At 37.4% G+C, this 22,715-nt stretch overlaps 1 protein-coding gene across 10 annotated transcripts in view; it reads right to left on the reverse strand.

Moving 5' to 3' along the window:
* The window catches only part of PPFIA2 (PTPRF interacting protein alpha 2), a 286,892-nt gene that overhangs the window by 105,867 nt on the left and 158,310 nt on the right, over positions 1-22,715 (reverse strand). For 6 of the 10 annotated variants that reach the window (XM_072355401.1, XM_072355370.1, XM_072355410.1 and 3 more), the window contains one exon: positions 19,866-19,928. The exons of the other annotated variants lie outside the window; for them this stretch is intronic. In XM_072355401.1, the coding sequence (XP_072211502.1) occupies positions 19,866-19,928 (63 nt within the window). The remainder of the gene's footprint in view (positions 1-19,865; positions 19,929-22,715) is intronic. 10 annotated transcript variants of the gene reach the window in all.

The following is a 22,715-nucleotide window of genomic DNA, read 5'->3' on the forward strand; positions in this document are numbered from 1 at the left end:
CAAGGTACAGATGTACAGAACACCAAGTAAAGGCATGGTATATTTTATATCAGAAACTGTGCAACCGAAAAGCTATCACTAGCCTCTGTTCCTCACTAATAAAACATCTTGATATGTTAACATTGAGATATTAGCAATATCATCCCTATGCTGTCACCTATTACTAACGTCTCAAGACCTTTTTTTATCAGAATGTAGGATTACTGAAGCAAATCACATAGCAGCATTTCATCTCTGAAAATGCAGTGAGTAAATATCTTTTTTTCTCTCTGAAGAGTTGATAAAGTCCTTTAGTTTATAAAATATGACTATGATTGAAAAAATAAATATAATCCTAAAAGCATTTATTGATTTTTGAGTCAGCAAAAAATTTAGTTCTCTTTATTTGAGAAAAATGGGACATTAAGTAATAAGTTTCAATTTATTGACATTTTCACTGGTGTTCATTCATGTGCTGTGTTCATGAAAGGAAATAACTTATAAATTATATCTTCAGTTCATAGAATATTCATGGGCTCTGAGAAGCAGTTCTAGAGCTCTGAAGGACTCTGGCGATTGCAGTCAATAAATAAATAAGAAATCTACATCAACATAATTGCAAATTAGCTATAAACGTCAGAGTTGCCTACTGGATGGATGGCCCAGAGGCTGATATTTCACAGAGCCTAAACAGTTTGTCCACATCTTTTTGTTCAGATCTTCAGGCAGAGAATCACAGAATCATTTTGGTTGGGAAAGATCTTCAAGATCTTCAAGTATAATCACTTAACACTCTCAAGGCTAAGAATAAACCATGTCCCCAAGTGTCATAGCCACACATCTTTTAAATTGCCTCCATGGATGACATCTCTGTCACTTCCCTAAGTAGTCCCTTCCAAAGCTTGACCAGCTTCTCCATGAGAAAATCATTCCTAAGATACAATCTAAATCTCACCTGATACAGGAAACTTGAGGCCATTTCTTTGTGTCCCATCACTTGTCATCCGAGAAAATATTCTCCTCACTATAGCCTCCTTTCAGGCAGTTGTAGAGTGATGAGGTCTCAGTCTCCTCCAGACTACGCAACACCAGTTCCCACAGCTGCTCCTCAATTTATCTTGTTTTTTAGTACTTTTGTGAGCATCAGTGTTCTTCTCTGAATGCATTCTAACACCTCAATGTCTTTCTTGCAGTGGAGCCTAAAACTGAATGTAGTACTCAAGATGTGATCTCACCACTGTCATGTACAAGGGGAACAATCACTTCTCTAGTCCTGTTGGCTACCCTGTTTCTTTCACAGCTCAAAATGCCATTGGTATTCTTGGCTGCCTGATCACACTACTGGCTTTTTGTTAAGCTGGTTGTTGACCTGGCCCTCTCCTGCTGGGGAGAGGTCATTTCAAATCCTTCTCCATCTTTCTCAGGAGATGTCTAGGCAATGACTGGCTGTCAGGCAACGAAGGCTCCTGTTAGCCTTCAGCACCATACTGCAAGAGACAGAGACTGCTTGGCTTTGCCAGCAGAGGGAGATGGCGGGATGGATGGGATGGGCAGAGCTGCTTGTTCAGGGGAGAGGGTGGCAGGTGCAGCTCTCCTCTCTGTTCTGCTTTCAGTGCCATCATTTTGCCAGCAAAGGCAATCTCCTGCCCTTGCTCTGGCCAGGAGATTTCAGCCAGGCAACAGGAGTGCGACAGGATGAAAAATCAGGGACATGAGCTGCGTCTGGCTGAACAAGAACATGCTGCAACTGCCTTCCCAGGAACTTTGGGCTCCTCTCTCCTCTCTTCACAAAAAGGGCTTCCCTGTCACCTTCACTATGCCTTCTCTGTGATGTTATGGGGGATAGGATGGCTGCCTGGGCCTCCCAAGGGCCTGACATGGCCTCTCTCCACAGTCAGGAGCTCAGGCTGGAACTGTCAGCCCAGAAACAAACATTGCAGAAAGAATTTGGCAACAGGTCCCATCTCCCCTCCCAGCTCATAATGGTACTGCCAAGAGTGGCAAATAGGAGATCCAAGGAGATGCCTGGGCTCTACCAGCTTCCCAAACTCCACTTTCATTGTCCCACAACATATACCCCAGCCTGACCTGGGAGCCTCTGCCCCTGTTGGCTCTGAGTGATCGATGGACATGACCAGGTAATGGATTGTGACTACATGGCCCTTGCTGCTTATCCTGGGGTGCTGGCGTAGCCTGGCTCACTCCTGAATTCATTCTGAGCACATCTGCAAGGCTTGGAGGCTGAGAGGGTTCTGTGCACTGTGCTTGGGGACTCTCAGTTTCTATCCCTGCAGCATCATTTCTGTTCTTTTGTATAAATGGCCTTTCCTAAAAATGGCTTTTCCTAAAATAATCAATAGAAAGCATTATCTTCCTTTGCCTGTCAGCCAGATCAGCAAGAGAGAAGTGCATATATGACTATAAGAGTATGAAAATCAAACAACCATCAAAATGAACTTTGAAGAGAGTAAAGATCTTGAGCTAGCCCCTGCCTGGTTATGTATCCCTTCCTGCTGACTGGAGACATTCAGTGTCACGATGGTGAACACACAGAAACTGGCAGCAGGAATCACATTTCAACTGTAAATTGCAATTGCTATATTGTGCTTGTCCTATGATTTCACTATATTGCTAGATCCCTTTTTCTAAATCAAAATCCCATGTACTGTTAAGCATCTTCAAATAAGTAAATTTGATATTTGCCATTAATCTCTCCCTGTGTGGAATACTTAAAGGAACATGGTCAGATAGTATTGGGCTCTGAAAGCCTGAGAACTCAGCAGTAGAAATTCAATAGCTTTCACATATTTCTTCACTTCTTTGGAAACAGAAAACATTACGCAGGCATTGGTGGAAAATGTTAATTTATGTTCAGGACCTACTAAAATGACAAGCCACATAACTACATTATGGATACAGTCAGAGTTTCAAAGCATATGAATAAAACTACTATTCTGAGGGACTGTGAAATGTTTCCAGAAGTTTCAACTGCATTGTCAAACCTCTTTGGAGTAACAACATGTGAATGACTCAGACTCAAAAGCTTTTTCCATGAATTGAATTTTTGTTGAGTTGAAATAGGTTTCTATGGTAGCAGTAATGCAATAAATGATTCCCTATGGCTTAAAAGTGCCAGGCAGCAGCAATGCCTCTAGCACCTACTGCACTATTTTCAGTCACAAAAAGAATTCATGCAGGGACCCAGATGACAATGTATCTCATTAGCTATGCTCTCCATTGGATCTGTTGAGGTGGCGAGGCTAACCAGGTCTAAAAGTTAGTCCCTCACAGTAGTAAAACTAGTCAAACTAGATCTCATAAAGCCTTAATATTTGGGAACTCTTAATTCAAAAAAGCTATCTACATCTTGATAACCTAAATCCAAGGATGGAGTAGTCTATCTAGTTAGGATTTCTCTATTCTGACTTAGAAGTCTGAATTTATGCCACTCTCAAAAGTCAATCAGACTTACAAGTCTAAACTAGTAAATGCTATTCACAGAATCACAGAAACACAGAATGGCCTGGGTTGGAAGGGACCTCAAGGGTCGTCAAGCTTAACCCCATCCACCACAGGCAGGGCCACCAACTTCCCCATTAGACCAGGCTGCCCAGGGCCTCATCCAACCTGGCCTTGAACACCTCCAGGGATGGGGCATCCACAGCCTCTCTGGGCAGCCTGTGCCAGCACCTCCTAGTAAAGAGCTTATTCAAAGGGACAAGATCTAAACTTTCATAATTTGACAGATAAAACTGATGCTTTTTTGTCTTCTGAAAAATGTTAAAAAACAAATACACGATCCCATGCATATATAGCTTTGGAAATTTTGCCATCAGCAGTGTAATGCATAGAAACACTTTCACATTAAGTTCAAATATGTGGGTTATCATCTCTGACTGACCAAAGTGAAAGTAACATAAGCTTCCCATTCAGTCCTTATGCTCTAAAATGCCATACACACAACACACTTATTTCACATTGAATCAGTTTTTAAAATTTCTATCAACTATATCTGAGGCCTAATATTTCATTATATTGCATGGTATAGAAGGAGAGAAAAATATAGTTTATATCTGAAGGAACTTACTGTCTAAGAATAAAATAGGAAGCTGTAAATTGCTAGGAACAAGTCAGAGATAATGTGACAGTGTGACAGATAATTGGCCTCAGCTACATACTGCATAATCATTTTCCTGATAAATCAACAGAAAAAAGACAGACATCAGTGACACATGGGTTGACAAACAGGCAGTAATTCAAAGAGCTGAATTATACACTTTCATGTGGTAGATGGGTCTGTATTGAATATGCTCACCCTCTATACTTTATTGCTGTCTCTTCCTTCAGGGAGTCTTGGGTGACCAGCATGGGCCATATTACCTTTTTATATCAGCTCACTTTTCAGTTAGAGCAGTAATTTCTATTATTTCTCATCTTTTTGTAGAAACAACATCATGAGTGTAAACAAGGAAATATATTACTCTTTTTCCTGATTAACAGAAAACTTTTTTTTCAATTTTTTTTTTTTTTTTTTTTTTTTTTAATAGCAGAATTGACTAGTTTTGAAAGTTGTATTATATTGTAAGTAGAAAGCAAAGAAAACAATGTCAGAAATCTCAATAATAACTGAGACGAAAGGGAATTACTGGTGCTGCTCTAACAACTATGCCTCCTATTTTCTCATGTTGGCCCACAGCCTCAGAGGTGGATGTTGGTGGCATGGCAGTAGAGGTTGAAACTTCCCACAGATATTCCATTATGTGTTGTTTGCCACATGATAGATGGCAGCAGAAGGCACTCTGCCAAAGAGGCATCTGTTGTAGAAGTACATATGAAACAAAGGTATGTCACTAAATTCCTCCATGAAGAAAAGGTGGATCCCGTTGACAGCCATTGATGCTTGCTGAACATTTTTGGAGACCAAAAAGTGCACAGAGGAATTCAATGACACACCTCGGCTTCACATGCACTCCCATGTCAGACACTATCGATCTGCCATCTGTGGCACAGTGACAAAACTGGAGATGTTGAGAGAGGTGTACATGTGTTAGAAAATCAAAATAAGGGAATGCTATCGGTTTTCCATTATTCCAGGGATGGCATACCCTAGATCTAGAGGCAAACTTACAGCTGCAGACATGCCATTTATGAAAAATAATAGTGTTTTAAATCACATATTGATTAACTTTATCTAATAATAAATAATACATCTTGAGAAACTGCATCTTTTCAAATACATTGTTTAAGGGTATAGATATCAATCATAATTGATTCATCTTCAAGATAAGTATTGATTCCTATCCAATATTTTAAAACTGAGTTAAAAAAATGGTTATTTTGGTATCTATTTTCTTTAAATAGAAAGATCAGATAAACTGTTTATGAAACAAAACATTAAAAAAGGCATTTCAAAGTTTAAGACTGGTTCTTGAAAAGGATCACAGAATCACAGAATTGTAGGGGTTGGAAGGGACCTCTTGAGATCATTGAGTCCAACCCCCCTGCCAAAGCAGGCTCCCTACAACACGTTGCACAGGTAGGCGTCCAGGCGGGTCTTGAATATCTCCAGAGAAGGAGACTCCACCACCTCCCTGGGCAGCCTGTTCCAGTGCTCTGTCACCCTCACCGTAAAGAAGTTCTTGCGCACATTCGTGCGGAACTTCCTATGGTGGAGTTTCAGCCCATTGCCCCTAGTCCTGTCCCCACGCACTACTGAAAAGAGACCAGCCTCGCCACTATAGCTCCCACACCTCAGGTATTTATAAACCTGGATCAAGTTCCCTCTCAGCCTTCTTTTCTCAAGACTAAACAGACCCAGTTCCCTAAGTCTCTCCCCATAGGGGAGATGCTCCAGGCCCTTCACCATCTTTGTGTCCCTCCACTGGACTCTTTCCAAGAGATCCCTGTCTTTTTTGTACTGGGGAGCCCAGAACTGGACACAGTATTCCAGATGAGGCCTCACCAGGGCAGAGCAGAGGGGGAGGATCACCTCCCTCGACCTGCTGACCACGCTCTTTTTAATGCACCCCAGAATGCCATTGGCCTTTTTGGCTACAAGGGCACACTGCTGGCTCATGGCCAACCTGTCGTCCACCAGGACGCTCAGGTCCCTCTCAGCAGAGCTCCTCTCCAGCAGGTCTTCCCCCAGCCTGTATATATAAGTAGAGTAGTGGTTCCTAAGAAGGATTCATTAATAATACTTGCCTGAAAATGAAAAAACTAAAACTTTCTGAAACTAAGGGGAAATATTAAACTCTTTTTTTGTGACAGTAGGAAAAATCAGACTTTGTAGTGAAAGCTTGGGCTAATAATATTTCAGTAAATTTCAAATTATGTTGCTCTAGCAAAAGTAGAAGATCAGAGACAAAGTGACAGATTTTCACCTGATGAAACTGAGAAAAATATACTGAAGTCAACAGTAAAGTACTTCTTTAATTAACCAAACATTGGACCATTTTACAACATACTTCTGCGAGTTCTTAAATCAGTAAATACTTTTTCCACACAAGCTATTTTTATACTTTTGATAATATTCTGAAGTGGACAGAAGTTCTGATTGTATTCTTGTAATCTACTCTCAAAAAGATCATTGCTTCTTTGCTCACCTGTAAGGATTATGTCCTTCAGGGGCCTCAGAATGAGCTCATGTCAAGACATTAAGAACTTACCAGAAAAAATCATTCATCCTAGAAACTGAAAAACTCAGAATGCTAAAATAAAAGAAAGTTCAAATTTATTTTTTAAAGAAGCATTTTAAAAATGTTTTATGTAACATTTATTATGCTTTCTCACTTTCAGTTTTTGATAACTGCATTCATAGCACACTCACAATAGAAAGTTAGACAGACTAATTTTGGTAAGACTGCTGCTTAATCTACTGTAAACTGAGATCTGAAAAGTTTTCTTTTTCTATCTGTTTAAAACTTACCACAGACTTAAAGAGTTTGCTTGTTCAAGTACAAGAATACTAAAACCAAAAAAGTATGAAAATATGCATCAAAATCAAATATGTATCAAAATGTAAGCAGAATTTGCTCATTACTTGTCTTTGGAAGAATATACTCAAACAGATAAAGTTTTATGCATCTAGCAGGCTACAGGAGGCCATTCTAGAATTATATTAATGAGGTTCTTTTTTGCTCATTTGGCTCTAAATAATGTTTTTTCTTTGTCCTTTTGGTTTAATTTTTAAATATTTTCCTTATTTCAAATCATCCATCTCTTCACGTTTCTCCCTTACCCCATAATTATGCATTACTGTATAATTTTGTCTATTATGTCTATTACTGTGCAAAAGCAAAGATAGGAAATAACAGAATAAGAAGTGAGGTGATGTTAATAGGTTGGTATCACTGGGTTGGTATGATGTATAATGCAAAGGATGGACATGTTACATGCAACTAATAATTGTATATAGTGAAGGTCAGACAACAAATAACTAATGGATGACAAGCTCATCTAAAATACTTTTGTGCTCCTTTCCTTCACCTAGTTAAAAATGTAACAAGAAATGAAAAATACTGTGAGGATTTGCTATACTACCCGGGTAACCTTTCGTAGGATTACTAAGTATGAATGGAAAAATAATAGAGCAATACAAAAACCAGGTAAAACTGAACCTCTGCAGATCATATTCCCATTTCTGTCTAACATAAGCTACTTCCCACTGCAGCAGCATTAGAATGCAAACATAATATTTATGGAGCATTTCCCTGAATTTATTTTAATGATGTGTCATCATGTAGATACAGAAAATAAATATATTTGAAATATACAACTTAGACTTCTCATAGTATAGATTTCTTTTCTTGCCAACTCCTTTGGGAAACTGAAATAATGTTTACTCTTTTCTTATTATATGTATATTTAATCATTACTGTATAAAGCATTTATGCATTTCCAAGTCAATTACTTCCTTGGTCTTTGGTGTAAGATTTTTCCTCTTATCTGTCACATGCAATACCAGCATACTTCCCAGTTATCTCTAACTCCAATCTGCTGAAAGCATGAAACAAGTCCCTAAGTAATACTGACCTTTAAAATAATTCCTTTTATTTCTTAGGGCATGTTTGTTTTGTCTTAGAAGACAACTACTGGCAATTTAATAAACCAGACCTATTAGCTGAGGAAACAATCACAACAAAATTTCAAGCTTGCTGCTTGAAATGTAATACAGATGTCTATATACAAATTTACAGCAAAATTCTCTTAGAAGAATGCAGGAATGTCATTTAGGTGCCAATAGAGAATTATGGCTGTCTACAGAAGTGCTTCTCACATATAAGACACTGTCATACCGTTGTTTACGGTTACTTCCATGTGAACTCAGGATACCCTCTGAGGGGGCACATCTGTTCTTCCACTCTAAATAAGCCTCTAGATATGAAAAATCTTTGCTATGTAACCTGACACATTTCCATGACAAGTTTTCATTTCCATGCTCTTTTTCAATTAGGATAGTTGTGTCATTCAAATCTAACTTCTCCACTCTACTTCTCATCAGTCTGTTTTTCTAACTCTCTCACAGATACCAGCTCCTGTTCCCACTGCTGTCTGTGGCCATCCACCTGCTTTCAGACACCATGCTTAAAAGTTCCACTGTTATGTTCTTTCATTTTCTAGTCATTTCAGTTTCATCTTTATTTCATACTAGCCCACGATTTTTCTGCTTTAAATTAAAGATCTTTCTTCTCTTCCTCCCCTTAGTTCCAGCAAGGCACCACAGCAGCAAGGAAGAGAAAGGTTTACAGGTTTATTAAGCAAAAGCTCTGCTGCAAAACCAAGAGAGGCCCGGAGACCTCAACAGCAAAATTATGTTCCAGCATTGATCATTAAGTAACATTATTGATTAATATTAATTATTTTATTCTAGCACCCACTGCCCACCTAAATGATAGAAGTTTTGTAATGTGGGATATAAATTGAAAGAACATTTTAATCCATTAAAAGGGCTGATTTGTCTGCTTACCTGTCACATATATAACACTTTCTACAATCTTCTGATTGTAGCTATGTTTTTAGAAACCTTTTCTAAGCAGTATTAGACACTCATTCTATTTTAAATCACATTTCCATTGCACCATATTCATCTCAACAATGTCTGTGATGGGAAAAAAGATACTTCTTCCAGTTTCTGGGTTAAATTATCACAGCTAAACCCTCACATAAGTCAGAATGGTTTTTATTTGCAGCCACTGTTACTGGGGAGAAGAACATGTAGGTACATATGCATAGCACGTGGGAAGAGTAATGTGATCTGATCACAGATGTGAGAAAGCAAGCAAAAGCTATAGAGTGACTCTGTGACCCACTAACACCTGAAGGACTATTGTGAGATAACACTTGTGTTCATACACTTCACCACATTAATGCATAATTTGACACCGTGAAGGTTTAGCACCAGGACAGCACTGCTTAAATGTTGAACATCAATATTAAAACTGAATATTATGATCATAATACCAGTGCTCTAATAAGTTATTGTTCTGAAAGATTTCATCTTTAGGGGAAACATCTTTACAATCAACATCCATAATAGTCATAAAAATTTACATGATATCAAACCAAAATATAATGGTGTTACTGGCTGCAGGACAATAAGCCTGTGATTTGATGCACTGATCAGATTACAAGAAGCCACAGTTAATTCTTTTTTTATAGAAATTAGAGCTGAAGATGTTTAGTCAGATACTTACATGTAATTGAAATATCAGCAAATATACACACTATTTAAAACAAACAAATAGAAAAGATTATGACTAAGATGCTCCTAGATATACCAAGTAATTCAAATCCTAGTCTCAATTGACAGCAAGCTTTTTACCAGACTTCCACTGATCAGTGAGTGGCAATTATCTATGCCTTGAACTGATTAAACAAAACTTCACATTGTAATGCTGACAGAATCACAGTACATGACAGCCATGTGGCAGTCAGATAATTACAATTTTTAAAGGATTTTTCAAATCCATTTAACATTCAGTTCTCAAAGAAGCACGCTAATCATTTTTTGATGAGTTTGGTTGAGGGGGCAGTTTTGACCTTTGCTGGTTTTGTTTGGCAGATTTTATGCTAGAACCAACAAGAATGGTAGGATGTAAGTATGCTTGAATGAAACCTTTGCTTTGACTCAGGATGGTGTGAAAGTGAATACAGAGCCTCAAAACTGAATATAACTGTGTTTGCATTATTAGAAGTGGATGACAACCGCGACTGCAGCAACAAGTCAGGTTCTCTTAATAGTCCTCTTAGTATGAAAGGTGGTCAGGAAAGTCTCAGCTGTAACATTTAAATAGAGTAAGAGAGCAGAGGGATAAGGGACAAAGGGAAATCCTTTCGTTCTCACAATGGAATCTGCCAATTAGCCTTTGCCAAGCAGGTATTTCTCTATCATTAGCATGTGGTGGCTATAATGCATCTGTTTTCCAAGACACCAATTCCAGAATAGCTGAAAGCATCAAGGAGCATCACTTTTAACTAAAAAAAAAAAAATGCACTAAATCTCTTCCATGGAACAATGACTTCATATATGATGGTGATTGCACTAAGATTTGTGTCATTATTAAAAAACCAAAATATTAGTAAAGCAATGAGTAGATTTTCATCTTCCAAACATACATGGAATCATAAAATCACAGAATTATAGAATCATAGAATCATGGAATCATAGAATTGCTCAGGTTGGAGAAGACTTTAAAGATCATCATGTTCAACTGCAACCTAACCATACCACCCTATCTCTAACAATGCACTGCTAAATCATGTCCCTGAGACATCTTTGTATATATGGATTTCCCTTAAAAACTGAGGAAGGGATTCTTTCCACATCCAGATCTTTCTACAGCTTAAAATCCCCCCTACTTAAGATACAACTTGGAAGCAGAAAGAGGAAAAAAAGAAGAAAACAATAAAAACAAACAAAACAAAACAAAACAAGACAAATGAAAAAAGAAAGGAAAAGAGAAACTGGTAGTTTAGGAAAGTCTAAAATAAACCAAAAAATGCTAGATAATTGTTCCTGTGCAGCTCCTTTCTCAAAAGCTAATATGTTTTTAGACCTGCTTTTTAGCTCGAAGACAAGTCTTAAAGCCTGGTTATTAGATGTACACAGGCAGTGTTTGTTCCTGTTTCTACATTTGAGTATCTGGGACATCTGCACAGGAAAGCTGTGTACCATGCCCCAGTGCTGCTGGGGGCTGCCCCATGGCAGACACAGCCAGCTCCAACAGTCTCACTGCAGGATATATCTAGGACTTGCAGCTCTGACTGAAGTGCTCTGAGTAAAGTGTATTTAAGAAAGGGAAAAACAAACCAACTAACCAAAAACCACCAAGCAGAGTCTATAGGAGGAAACAATAAGAGTGAGAAACAGCAGCAGTGATGCTATGTTCTGAGGTGAAGGATATGTTCCAGGTGCTAGAGCGGACAGCCACACACAACAGACAGGTTGAGGTCAGTCTACAATGGCATTCAAATGCCACAAGGGTCCTGTGTGCATCATACCTGTGTATCTGCTGCCTAGTAGCACCTAGTTTCTGGGAACCTCACACCTGCAAGGAACAGGAAAGTCTACCGTTGCTAAGACATGCATTTGCCAGTGACACGTTTCCTGAGTTGTAGTGCACTGCTGCCTTCTCTTTACACCTTAGGATTTAACACACTTGACAGAACTGGACAGATGGCAGATCTACCAGGTAACTGCCTGACATGAGCTCTACACAGTGCAGTTTGCTGGCCCTATGGCAAGGAAATGAGAGATGATGGCCAGATTAGCACTGTGATAAAAATATGTACATTGGCTGAATGAGAACTAACTGAACTTGCTTTTTTGTTTGCAGATTTATTTGTTAGTGAAGTAACTCCTAAAGATTGAACTATGGAGTTTGAATAAAAGGTAGAAAATGAAAATCCACTTGGTTTCTTTACTTTCCCCATCAGCAAAGAAACACATCTGAGTGCTTATAGAGTCTGCTGCATGGAGGTGTCAGACCAATAAGCCGTCCTCTGTGAATCACATAAACCATGTTTGTACCTTCAAGAGGTAGATCGCTATTAGGGAAATACTTGAATCCTCTGAAGGCTGAAAGAGAGCAGAAGGAGCTGAGCTGAAAGGTCAAGGAGCTTTCACAGCTCCCTGGTAAAGGTTGGGGATTAATTATCCTTAGGTTTCTGACTTTCTGTTCTTTTGTCTGGTAGTTCGGGATTATCTTTTCCTCTCAATCTCTGATAGAAGAAAAACTACCAAGAAAGCATTGGAAAGAGTTTCATTCTCATTTAGGAAATTTTAAGTTTTCTGTATTTTGTCAAAGCTTTCTCTCATGTCTCTATCTCATTTTAAAATTCCCCAAATACCTTTTGAAGTAGTGGAAAGAACTGAAAAGGAATGAAAAACAGTGCTTTCAAAACATGCTGCGTAGCAGTAGAATTGGATAAAACAATGGGTGAATTGCTGTATTTCTACAGAACTGTATAAAATATCTCAATGTATGCCATATATCTTGTCAAGAGCCATAAGGTAATCATTTGGTATTAAAATTTTACACACATTAGCCTATGCAACTCATAAAAGCATCTGCCCAAAGAAAGCATCCTGAATCACACATACTGGCAAATCAAACTTGTAACCAGCTATGTAAAAATTCCTGAAGTTGAGCTATCTTTTGAATGGACCAGATGTGGCTTTTCCGTGGAAACAGTAGAAGAATGATGCAATAAAAAATGGCATTGCTTTGCATTTTTAAAACATTAATAATTAGCTTTGTTTTCAAATATATATAGTGAAAAAAAAATCTGATTTATTATTTAAAGAACATTTTTACTTAAAAAATCCACAAATTTAAGTTGCTGTCTTGAATGAAGAAAACATAAATATTAATAAACCTATTTTCCAGAAGCTCAAGGTCACACAACTGCATCAAGTGGGTCTGCATATAAGGTGTCCTGGTTTTTTATTGACCATTAACTTGAACAGTTTCCAGACCAAGTAATGACAGAGATAAAAACTATGACAGAGTATTCAATTTAAATGACTATATATCCACAACTAATGTCCACTGAGGCATATTATAACTCACGTGAACTCTAGGAGTACCAACTACATATATTACTTCTTATTAAGAATTAGTTCATTTTCTGAAACATACATCGAAAGAATTGGTTGTTCCACAGAAAATATATAAAAATAACACATACATACAGATATGGTCAAAGTTTGTAACATTTTGTATGAAAGAAAGACAGTAAACGTAACAGTTAAGCATCTCTTATTGTCCCCCTAAAAGAACAAGAGTAGGTAATATACTGTCATATTACTATTGTCTATAATACCAATTTCTTCAGTCAGCTTCTCTCAGGTAAGACAATTTATAGCAATAAGAAACAGAAAAGAGAAAGTTTACATAGGAGTAAAAGGAAATTGAGGTCTATAATGAAGACTGTGGAGGTGTAAACCGCAGAGAAACAGCACTCAAATCATACTTTTCTTTCGTGGGAAACTGACCAGAAAATTATACTTTGAAATTCATCATAGAATTACCAAGGTTGGAAAAGACCTCCAAGATCATCTAGTCCAACTGTCCACCTTCCACCAGTATTTCTCCACTAAACCACATCCCTTAGTACAACATCTAAATGTTTTTTTGAACACCTCCAGGGATGGTCACTCAACCACCTCACTGGGCAGTCCATTCCAGTGCCTGACAGCTCTTTCAAATGAGAGATTTTTTCTGATATCAAACCTGAACCTCCTCTGGTGCAACTTGAGGCTATTTTCTCTAGTCCTATCACAGGAGAAGAGGCTGACCCCCACCTCACCACAACCTCATTTCAGGCAGTTCTAGAGAGTGATAAGGTCTCCCCTGAGCCTCGTCCAGAATGAACAATCCCAGTTCCCTCAGCTGTTCCAAATGAGACTTTTGCTCTAGACTCCTCACCAGCTTCACTGCCCTTCTCTGGACACACTCCAGGGCCTCAATTAGTTTGTTGTAGCAAGGGGCTTAAAAAGACAAGGTTCAGTCTCACCAGATCTAACTACCAGGGGCCAGGATGCCACTGGCCTTCATGGCCACCTGTGTATGCTGCTGGCTTATGTTTAGCATAATGCTGACCAATACTCCCAGGTTCATTTCTTCCACACAGTCTTCCAGCCACTCTGCCTGCCAGTAGCATTGCCTGTAACTTAAGTGCAGGACCCAGCACTTGGTCATGTTGAACTTCATCCCATTGGCTCATTGATCTAGATCTGGATCCCTCTGGATCCCTTTAAGAGGCCTCCCTGTACCCAGGCAGATCAACACTTCTAGTTTGGTGTTATCTGCAAACTTACTGAGGGTGCATTCTATCCCCTTGTCCAGGTCATCAATAAAGATATTAAACAGGACTGGTCCCAGTGCTAACTCCCATGGGACAGCACTTGTGACTGGTTGCCAGCTGGATTTAACTCCATTCACCGCTGCTCTCTGGACCTGACCAGTTATTTACCCAGCAAAGAGGTTAGCTTGTCAAAGCACAGGCTATCGGTTTCTCCAGGAGAATAGTGTGGAAGACAATGTCAAAGGTTTTGCTGAAGTCTACATCAGGTTGGTCAAACAGGACCTGCCCTTCATGAACCCATGCTGGCTAGGCCTGATCCCCCAGTCGTACTGCACATGCCACATGATCTACCTCAAGACAATCTGCTCCATAACCTTCCCTGGCACCGCAGTCAGGCTAACAGGCCTGTAGTTCCCCAGATCCTCCTTACAACCTTTCTTGTAAATAGGAGCCTCCAGTCTTCTGGGACCTCACCAGTCAACATGGAGTGCTGATATATGATGGAAAGCGACTCAGCTATCACCTCTGCCAGTTCCCTCAGCACTCTCAGGTGGATCTAATGGATCTAGTCTGTCCCCATGGACTTGTGGCAGTCCAGTTGGAGTAGTAAGTCTCTGACTGTTTCTTCCAGAATCACAGGGAGGTTAGCATGCTCTCCAGCCAAGACTACCAGGTCAGAGAGAGGAGTACCCTGAGGATAACTGGTCTGACTTTTAAAGACAGACATAAAGAAGGCATTCAGAACCTCCGCCTTTCTCTTATCCTCAGTGGTCACATTCCCAGCCTCATCCAGTAAGAGTGGATATTCTCCTTTATCCTCCTCTTATTTTTGATGTGTTTATAAAATAGTTTCTTGTTCCATTTTACCCCAGCAGGCAGGCTAAATTCAAGCTGGGCTTTTGCCTTTCAGATTTTCCCTCTACACATCTTAATGACTTCTTTGTATTCATTCTGAGTTGCCCATCCCTTCTTCCACAGAAAGGGAAAAAGATTCTCTTTTTTTCCCAGATCCTCAAAAATAGCTCCCTATTCATCCATGCTGGTCTTCCCCACTGGCTCATTTTGCTGCTCAGAGGGACTGCCTGCTCCTGAGCCCTTAAGACTTCCTTCTTGAAGAGCAATCAGCTCTCTTGGACCCCTTTACTCACTAAGACTGAATGCTAGGGGACTCTCCCTACTAGTCTCTTGAACAATTCAAAGTCCACCCTCCAGAAGTCCAAGGTAGCAGTTTTGCTATTCCCCATCCAGACTCCACCAAGAATTGAGAACATTACCATTTCGTGGTCACTCTGTCCAAGACAGCCACCAGCCTCCACATCAGATCTAGCAGGGCAGTTCCCCTCATGGGATCTCTCACCAGCTGCCTCAGGAAGTTATCCTCTATGTATTCCAGAAATCTCCTAGACTGCTTCTTCTGCACTGTGCTGTACTCCCAGCATATGTTGGTGTCCCCCATGAAGACAAGGGCTGGCGACTGTGCAGCCCGTGCCAGCTGCTTATAGAACACCTCGTCGGTCTCTTCATCCTGGTATGGCTGTCTATAACAGACGCCCACCAGGACGTCTGCCTTGTCAGCCCTTCCTCTGATCTTCACCCATGGAGATTCAACTTTATTGTCCCCAGTCACAATCTCAGTAGTATAAAAGCATTCCCTAATGTGGAGAGCCACACTTCCAACTCTCCTTCCTTGCCTATGCTTCCTGAAGGGTTTGTAACCATCCATTGCAGCTCTCCAGTCATGGGAGCAATCCCACCACATTTCCATTATGGCAACTAGGTCATAGTTTGCCTGCTGCACGGTGTCATATAATTAAAATGCTGACTTAGTACAGTATATATTGACTGAAAATTTTAAACTTGTGAGAATGTTTTCCATTGAGGACATCCAGTTGGCTCACAGTTATCTCTTTTACAAACAGCAGAAATATAAACTTGTGCAATTCACAGTAATTACAAGAAACTGTAAAACACTGCAGAATAAGTAATCCAGTAACTGAAAACTTAACATGTATTCAAACAAAGTTTCAACTTTGCATTTCATAATGTTAACACCAGTTAGAGTTCATACAGCTAATTGCAGATTTGGATTTCAATGGAACATTAGAAATAATAAAAATATTTAATTAATGTACTTTTTCATATATAAAACAGTGCATTAAATTAGCTAAAGAACAATCAGTCTTAATATAAGTGCACTTGTGGAAAAAGTCTAAGAAACCTGTCTTTATTCAGTAGTGAAGAGCTTTATAAATGGTTCCCAATCATCAGGAGGCCAGAGGATTCAGAAAGGAATAAAACCTTTTTTGGTTATCCATCAAATTGACAATTTTTAGTTACACTGTTTTATAAAAAGATGAAGCTGGATCTGCTTTTGTAGTTGTTACATTGTCCTAGGAAGACCTCATGCCAAGAGAAGTACATGTGAAATATAACTGCCTTCCCTTCCTGTTTTCCCTGCAAGATGTTGAGTGAAGAGGTAACTACAAAGCTTGCAGCAAGACTGATGACTGGAAGTCATCTATTTGTAATGCATTTGGATGATGTGTAGCTGTTGGTAAGAATTATATTTTGTCTCTGAACAGGATGCTTTGGAGTAAATTACAAAATCTGATAAAATTAGAAACAAATTTGGGGAATTCAAGCCTAAAAACTCATCTGCACAAGATAAATTTTCACTGAGAATCGTTTTGAGGTCTGAGGTAGAACAAATACTGCAACTCCTTGTTAGGAGTCTTCAGTGTTAAGAATTAAGTTGCTTCCATGCATTTATACAGTAAGAATCTAAAATGACAGCTCTTCACCTACTGATGATTTGGATATAATTAAATGACAATGGCAAGAGCTTGTTTCACACCCCTTATGACTGAGCTGGTTATCTCCACAGAAGAAAATAAATAATAGTTTTAAATATGAAAGGTTTTGCTCTTAGTGTTCACAGTAAAAGTGAAATCTAGAACAGGAAATAAATTTTTTATAAAAGATCTCTTACTATTTCTTTGCAGTTTGTGGAGAGAATTCAGAAGAAAATATTGAACTCTACACCTATTCTTTCAATGAATTTCAAGATTTTTCACTGCTACATGAATTATTTCCTTTTCCCATGATTCAGCTTTGAGAATGGTCTTTAATGTCTAGTCATACACACTCAATTTACTGCCTAAATTAAGAGGAGAAGACCCTTCAGTCAGAATTCCTCCATGTCATTTTAAGGGCATGTTCTTTGTTTTCTCCATTGAAAGAAGCAGCTGTATCATAGCTTAAATGAACATGAAGATTTTAGTAGGCTGCAGTCTGGTGAGGTAATTTTTGTTCTAAACAGTGGCTTAAACTAGGGAAGCAGAGTTTGTATTACATGATTTTAATCACCTATATAAGCAAGGCATCTAAGCCAAGACGTGCTCTTAGTTCCCGTTTTCAGTCAATGGACAAAGACTGTGTGGTGGCGCACGGTGTTAGAACCGCCGCTTGCAACACTGGAGGGCCTGGGTTCGAATCCTGTGGCGCAAGTGGTAGAACTGCTGCTCTGCTACACTAGAGGGCTCGAATCCTGGGAGTTGGACTCGATGATGTCTAAGGTCCCTTCCAACTTGCACGATACTATGATGATACTATGATGACTGATATCCTCATGAGCTGACAGGTGATCCTAACTCGAACCTCCACTGTCTCTACAGCAGAGATAGCTACAATAAATTTGATATTAAACTTTAGACAGGAAAACCAGGAGACGGAGTTAGAGTGTGTAATAAATTCTAAATTTTACCCTCATTCTGTTCAATACTTTTTTTTTTTTTTTTTTTTCTTCCAAAGAGAACAACTAAAATAATTTTAAAAAGCTTTTGATTTCTAAAGGCAGGAACGCAGTCATTCTTGGTTCGGTATCAGTTAATGGATTGTGTGCTGATTTTGGCAATACAGAATATATTCCAAAGAATGAAGAGGTTGATGTCTGCCATTCTTTTAAGAAAACATCTATTTAGAACCTCTTTTAATGTTTTGGTTTTTCTTTTTTTAAGAAAAGAAGTTGAAAGACAAAAGAAAAGAGTTTCTGAAGTAATGGTACAGAATTCTGCATTTTTCCATGCTTGTGATCTGTTATTATGTCTCATAATAAAAAGTACTGTTTCCAGACTGAAATACTAAAACTGCCCTGCCAAAGTTAAAATAATGCTGGGAATCTGGAAGAGTTTGGGAATTAGTCATGCATAAATTCACACTTTGTGTAGAAGCAACTGTGAAGGTGGAATCATAGAGTCAATAAGGTTGGAAAAGAGCACTAAGATCACCTAGTCCAACTGCTGCTCATCACAACCATGCTGACTCTAGCTGTACAAATCATAGTCAAGAAGTTACAGCATTGGTCTGTTCAAGGGGTATATTCAGAAATGCATAATGATTCAAGAAGTCAGATGTATAATTTTCTTACACTACAGTAGAAATAGTTTCTCAAAGTTCCTTTAGGAGCATAAGCATTCCAGAAAAAAGAAAAAAAGAAAAAAAGAAAAAAAAAAAAAGTTTGTTCTGTGTGGGTTTTTTTGTTTTCTTTTTTGTTTTTTTTCTTTTTCATATTGGCAAGAACATACTTCATTCCCTCTATGTTAAATCACAGTACCTTTTCTCTTTTCATTCCCTCTATGTTAAATCACAGTACCTTTTCTCTTAGCTATAAGTTACTTTAACTATATTGTACTCATACTTCAATTGTATGTTATGTCTTAAAAGAAATTAAAGTGAAAGAAATGTTTATCCAGAATTTCTTCTGAAACTTCCTGATAAAAGAAAAAAAAAAGAAAAAAAAAAAGATAACTTTTAGCTGAAAAGCAAATGATTAAACACATTATATGATAAAAAAAAAATAGTTTATGTGTAACAAGGAACCAAATTCTTTTCTCAAAAGTAAATCCCAATTCCCATTAATATTTCTGCATTCATGTGTACAATCTCAGTTTTGGTTCAGTGACTTTCAATTTACTGAATAGATATAGTAAAAAAAAGATATACAACCTATTATACTACAAGTGAATGAATTGCTTCTCCTGTTAACAAATAAGATTTTTTACTCCACTTTCTTCTGCAGTAGCAACTCCCCTTTTCTGTACTTAGCCATGGGATATATTTGTTTAAGCAAGAAAAATGAAATTACCTTTCTTCCAAATTTAGTATTACACATCTTCATATTAAAATCCAATTTAGAACAAGATTAAGTTGAATAAATATAGCCTCTCATTGCTTTCCTCATTTTGTTTACTGCTGTTCTGCTGATTTCAACTGACAAGAGCATTGAGCTGGGAGGGAAGCAAGGTAAATTCAGAAGGATCTGTGAATACATTATCACTGTCTTTATTTAGCAGTGCTATCAAATCATACAGAGGAAAAAAAAAAAAGACAGCAATTCAGCATTTTGATAGGCTAAGACCTCACTTGTAGTACAATATTCAGTGACCCTAATATATATATATAAATATATAGTATAAAGTAACCTCAAGATGACAGGCATCTCTGGACAATAAATTCCCAGTCACAAAAGGAGGCTTTGCATTTAAATTACACAGAAATCCAAGATATGTAAAACATACATTAGGGCAGGATATGGTCCTTTGAATGTTATTCTCAATGCTCGTACCAGCAGCAACCGTCATCTGAAAAAGGGGGCAACAGAGATTCTGCTAAATGGAACAGAATTTTGAAAAGTGCTACAGAATATTTAAATTACACCACGCTAATAAGATGAATGTTATTACCATCATTCAAGCAAGATCTGAGAGATAAAAAATGTGGCTTAAATGACATTCACAAATAAAATTTAAAGTATTGTTACCTCTCCTGACTTACGAGGTGCTGAGAACAACATAACACTTGTGTGTGTTGTACTGTGTTCTGCAGAAGAGAACTCTGAAGCACTGCTAAATAGTCAGATAACGTTGGATAAATAATTGTAGCTCCGTGGCTAACTTTAAAATTCTTTTTAATTTAAAAATTAAAAAAATTAAAGAAAAATTAATTTTAAAAAGTTCTCTACACAGAGCAAATTATTTGCAAGGAAGAAGGAAAGTAGGATTTTCTCTTCCAAATTACTAATATTAAAACTTCTTATAAGCAGACACACTAATAAAATAGTAAAGTTACTGAATTACAAGGAAGAATTTATCTATGAAACTGACAATTTTTTCATGATCCCTCAGACTTCTTTATCACAGCAATGAAAAATTTTATGGAAAAAAAGCCGTATGCTGTCAGAAATCTGAAAGTCCCTTCAGATATCTGAATAATGTATTATTTTAGCTTGAAGTACTATTTTCCTTCCTTTTTTCCTTAATTTTTTCATGTGTTGTTGCAGAGCCTAACATATCGCATCCTTCTTTAACAACAACCCTTACTAGTAGGCAATCTGACATTTCTGCAAATCTCAATTTAGAGGGAGTGAGCAGAAAAAAATTTCACAAATTTCTACAAGTACATTTTATACATCTGGTTCAATCCATTCTGACTGCCAACTTTGAAAAAAAAAGAGTTACAGACTAACTCTCCAAACTTTTTCCTTCCATCATTGAGAGAGTACGTAACGATACACACAATGTTCAACCTAATTAAAACTGAGCTGCATTATCTCTCAAAATAATTACTGAGCAACTTAAATTCTGTGACTATTTACCAACTCATATCAGAAAACCCAATATTCTGAACTAACAGACATTTGAATGATCAGTATTTTAGTGTTCAAGTATCTCTAATAGAAAAATATAACATTTGAAAATTCCAACACATTGCAAGATGTGTTTTATAATAATCTTGCTACTATAACTTATGGTGAATTTTAATTTGACAATATATTATAACTTATTGATGCAGGAAATAAAAATGTGCCCATTTTCAGTATTTTTAACATCAGCCACAGGCACATATCTATCTATGAAAAATATTGCTAATGCACTTCATATTGGGATTTGCAAGTTTTTTAAATATTTTAAATGACTTCAAACTTCCAGTGCTTTAGAGTAGAATTATGATATCACTGGGAACAAAAAGAGCAAATTTTGAATTTTAAGCAAAACTCTCCATCTACGCTGGCAAATTCTTAGCTTGCTTGTCTCAGATTTCCCTTCTTCAGATTCAGAGCCTTAAAGTATTGAAAGTGTTTTATACTGCATTTGATTGTTTTTGAAAGAAATTTCACTTCATATTAAGTGGCTACTTTTGAAAATAATATTTCCATGCAAAGCAAATTTGTGATCAACTCATGGATAATGATTAGGTGGATTTTTAACATGACTTTTGATACTGAATTTTGTAAAGAAAACACAGCCCACATTATGTTAGCATGACACTTTCATAAATAAAAAATATCACAAGAAAACATACATTAACAATGTTATTCATTATCTGTTTTACACATCTCTCTTTAACATTAATATTCATTAAATTTAACTTCAATGTTCATACATACTCAACTATCAAAAAAGTTCAAACAAATGTATGTGGATTAATGTGTAAACTTACACATTTTTGCACATTTTTTAAACTTTCATACATATAAGTACATTGCATATCTGATAATTTAAGACAATACTGTCCTTTTGTGTGAAAGGTGGACTACTGTACACTTTTGACTGCTGCATCTGCACACTGTAAACCAATTCATCTTTGCTGCACATCACTGATTTAACAACACTAGACTCTGAGTGATTTTAGCATAACATCATATTATGTTATAACTATTTCCCCCTTTTTCTCTATTATAAAACCTCAATGAAGCTTTATTAATTTAAGGTATAAAATGAACTGTCTTCAATTCTAGCAACTGATAGGCTTAATGTTGGGTGTTTTTATTCTTCTGGTCTACTATGGAAATATAGAAATGAGTGATTCTTGATATTTCAATACTGTAAGGCCATTTCCTTACAATTTGGTTATCTTCTATGCAACCGGAGTCATTGTACTTAAAATGTCAAGTTTAAGAGAAGAGAAATGAAATGAAAATATTCAGGTAAGAAGTATGAAACCTGTGCATTATTTCTAAAATTGTTTGCCTTCAAACTACACATGCTAAGGATGTGTTTTATATATACGTTATGCATATATTTTATTATCATTTGAAAATTTAGAGACAAAATTTATGATTGAGTTATGCAATATAAGTAATGTAGCAATTCTTATGCATGTTTATAAAATATTTATTCTACTAACAAAAGCATTTAATATTATACCACCTACTTAGTACTTTGTACTCTGGTAACTGGAATCCATTAGAATTAATATTAATGAAGCTTTCTATTATAGTTTGGTTTTCCTCCCTGAGAAAATGAATAAGCGTTTGAATTTATCATAGGAGACAACAGGGTCAACGGGGTGAGAAAATACCAAAAATTAAGGTCTAAATTGTGCATCTATTCTGACTTGGGATGAACGCTTCACTTACTATTCAATGT

The sequence above is a fragment of the Excalfactoria chinensis genome, chromosome 1 (genome assembly GCF_039878825.1).
Source record: "Excalfactoria chinensis isolate bCotChi1 chromosome 1, bCotChi1.hap2, whole genome shotgun sequence".
Lineage (NCBI taxonomy): Eukaryota > Metazoa > Chordata > Aves > Galliformes > Phasianidae > Excalfactoria > Excalfactoria chinensis.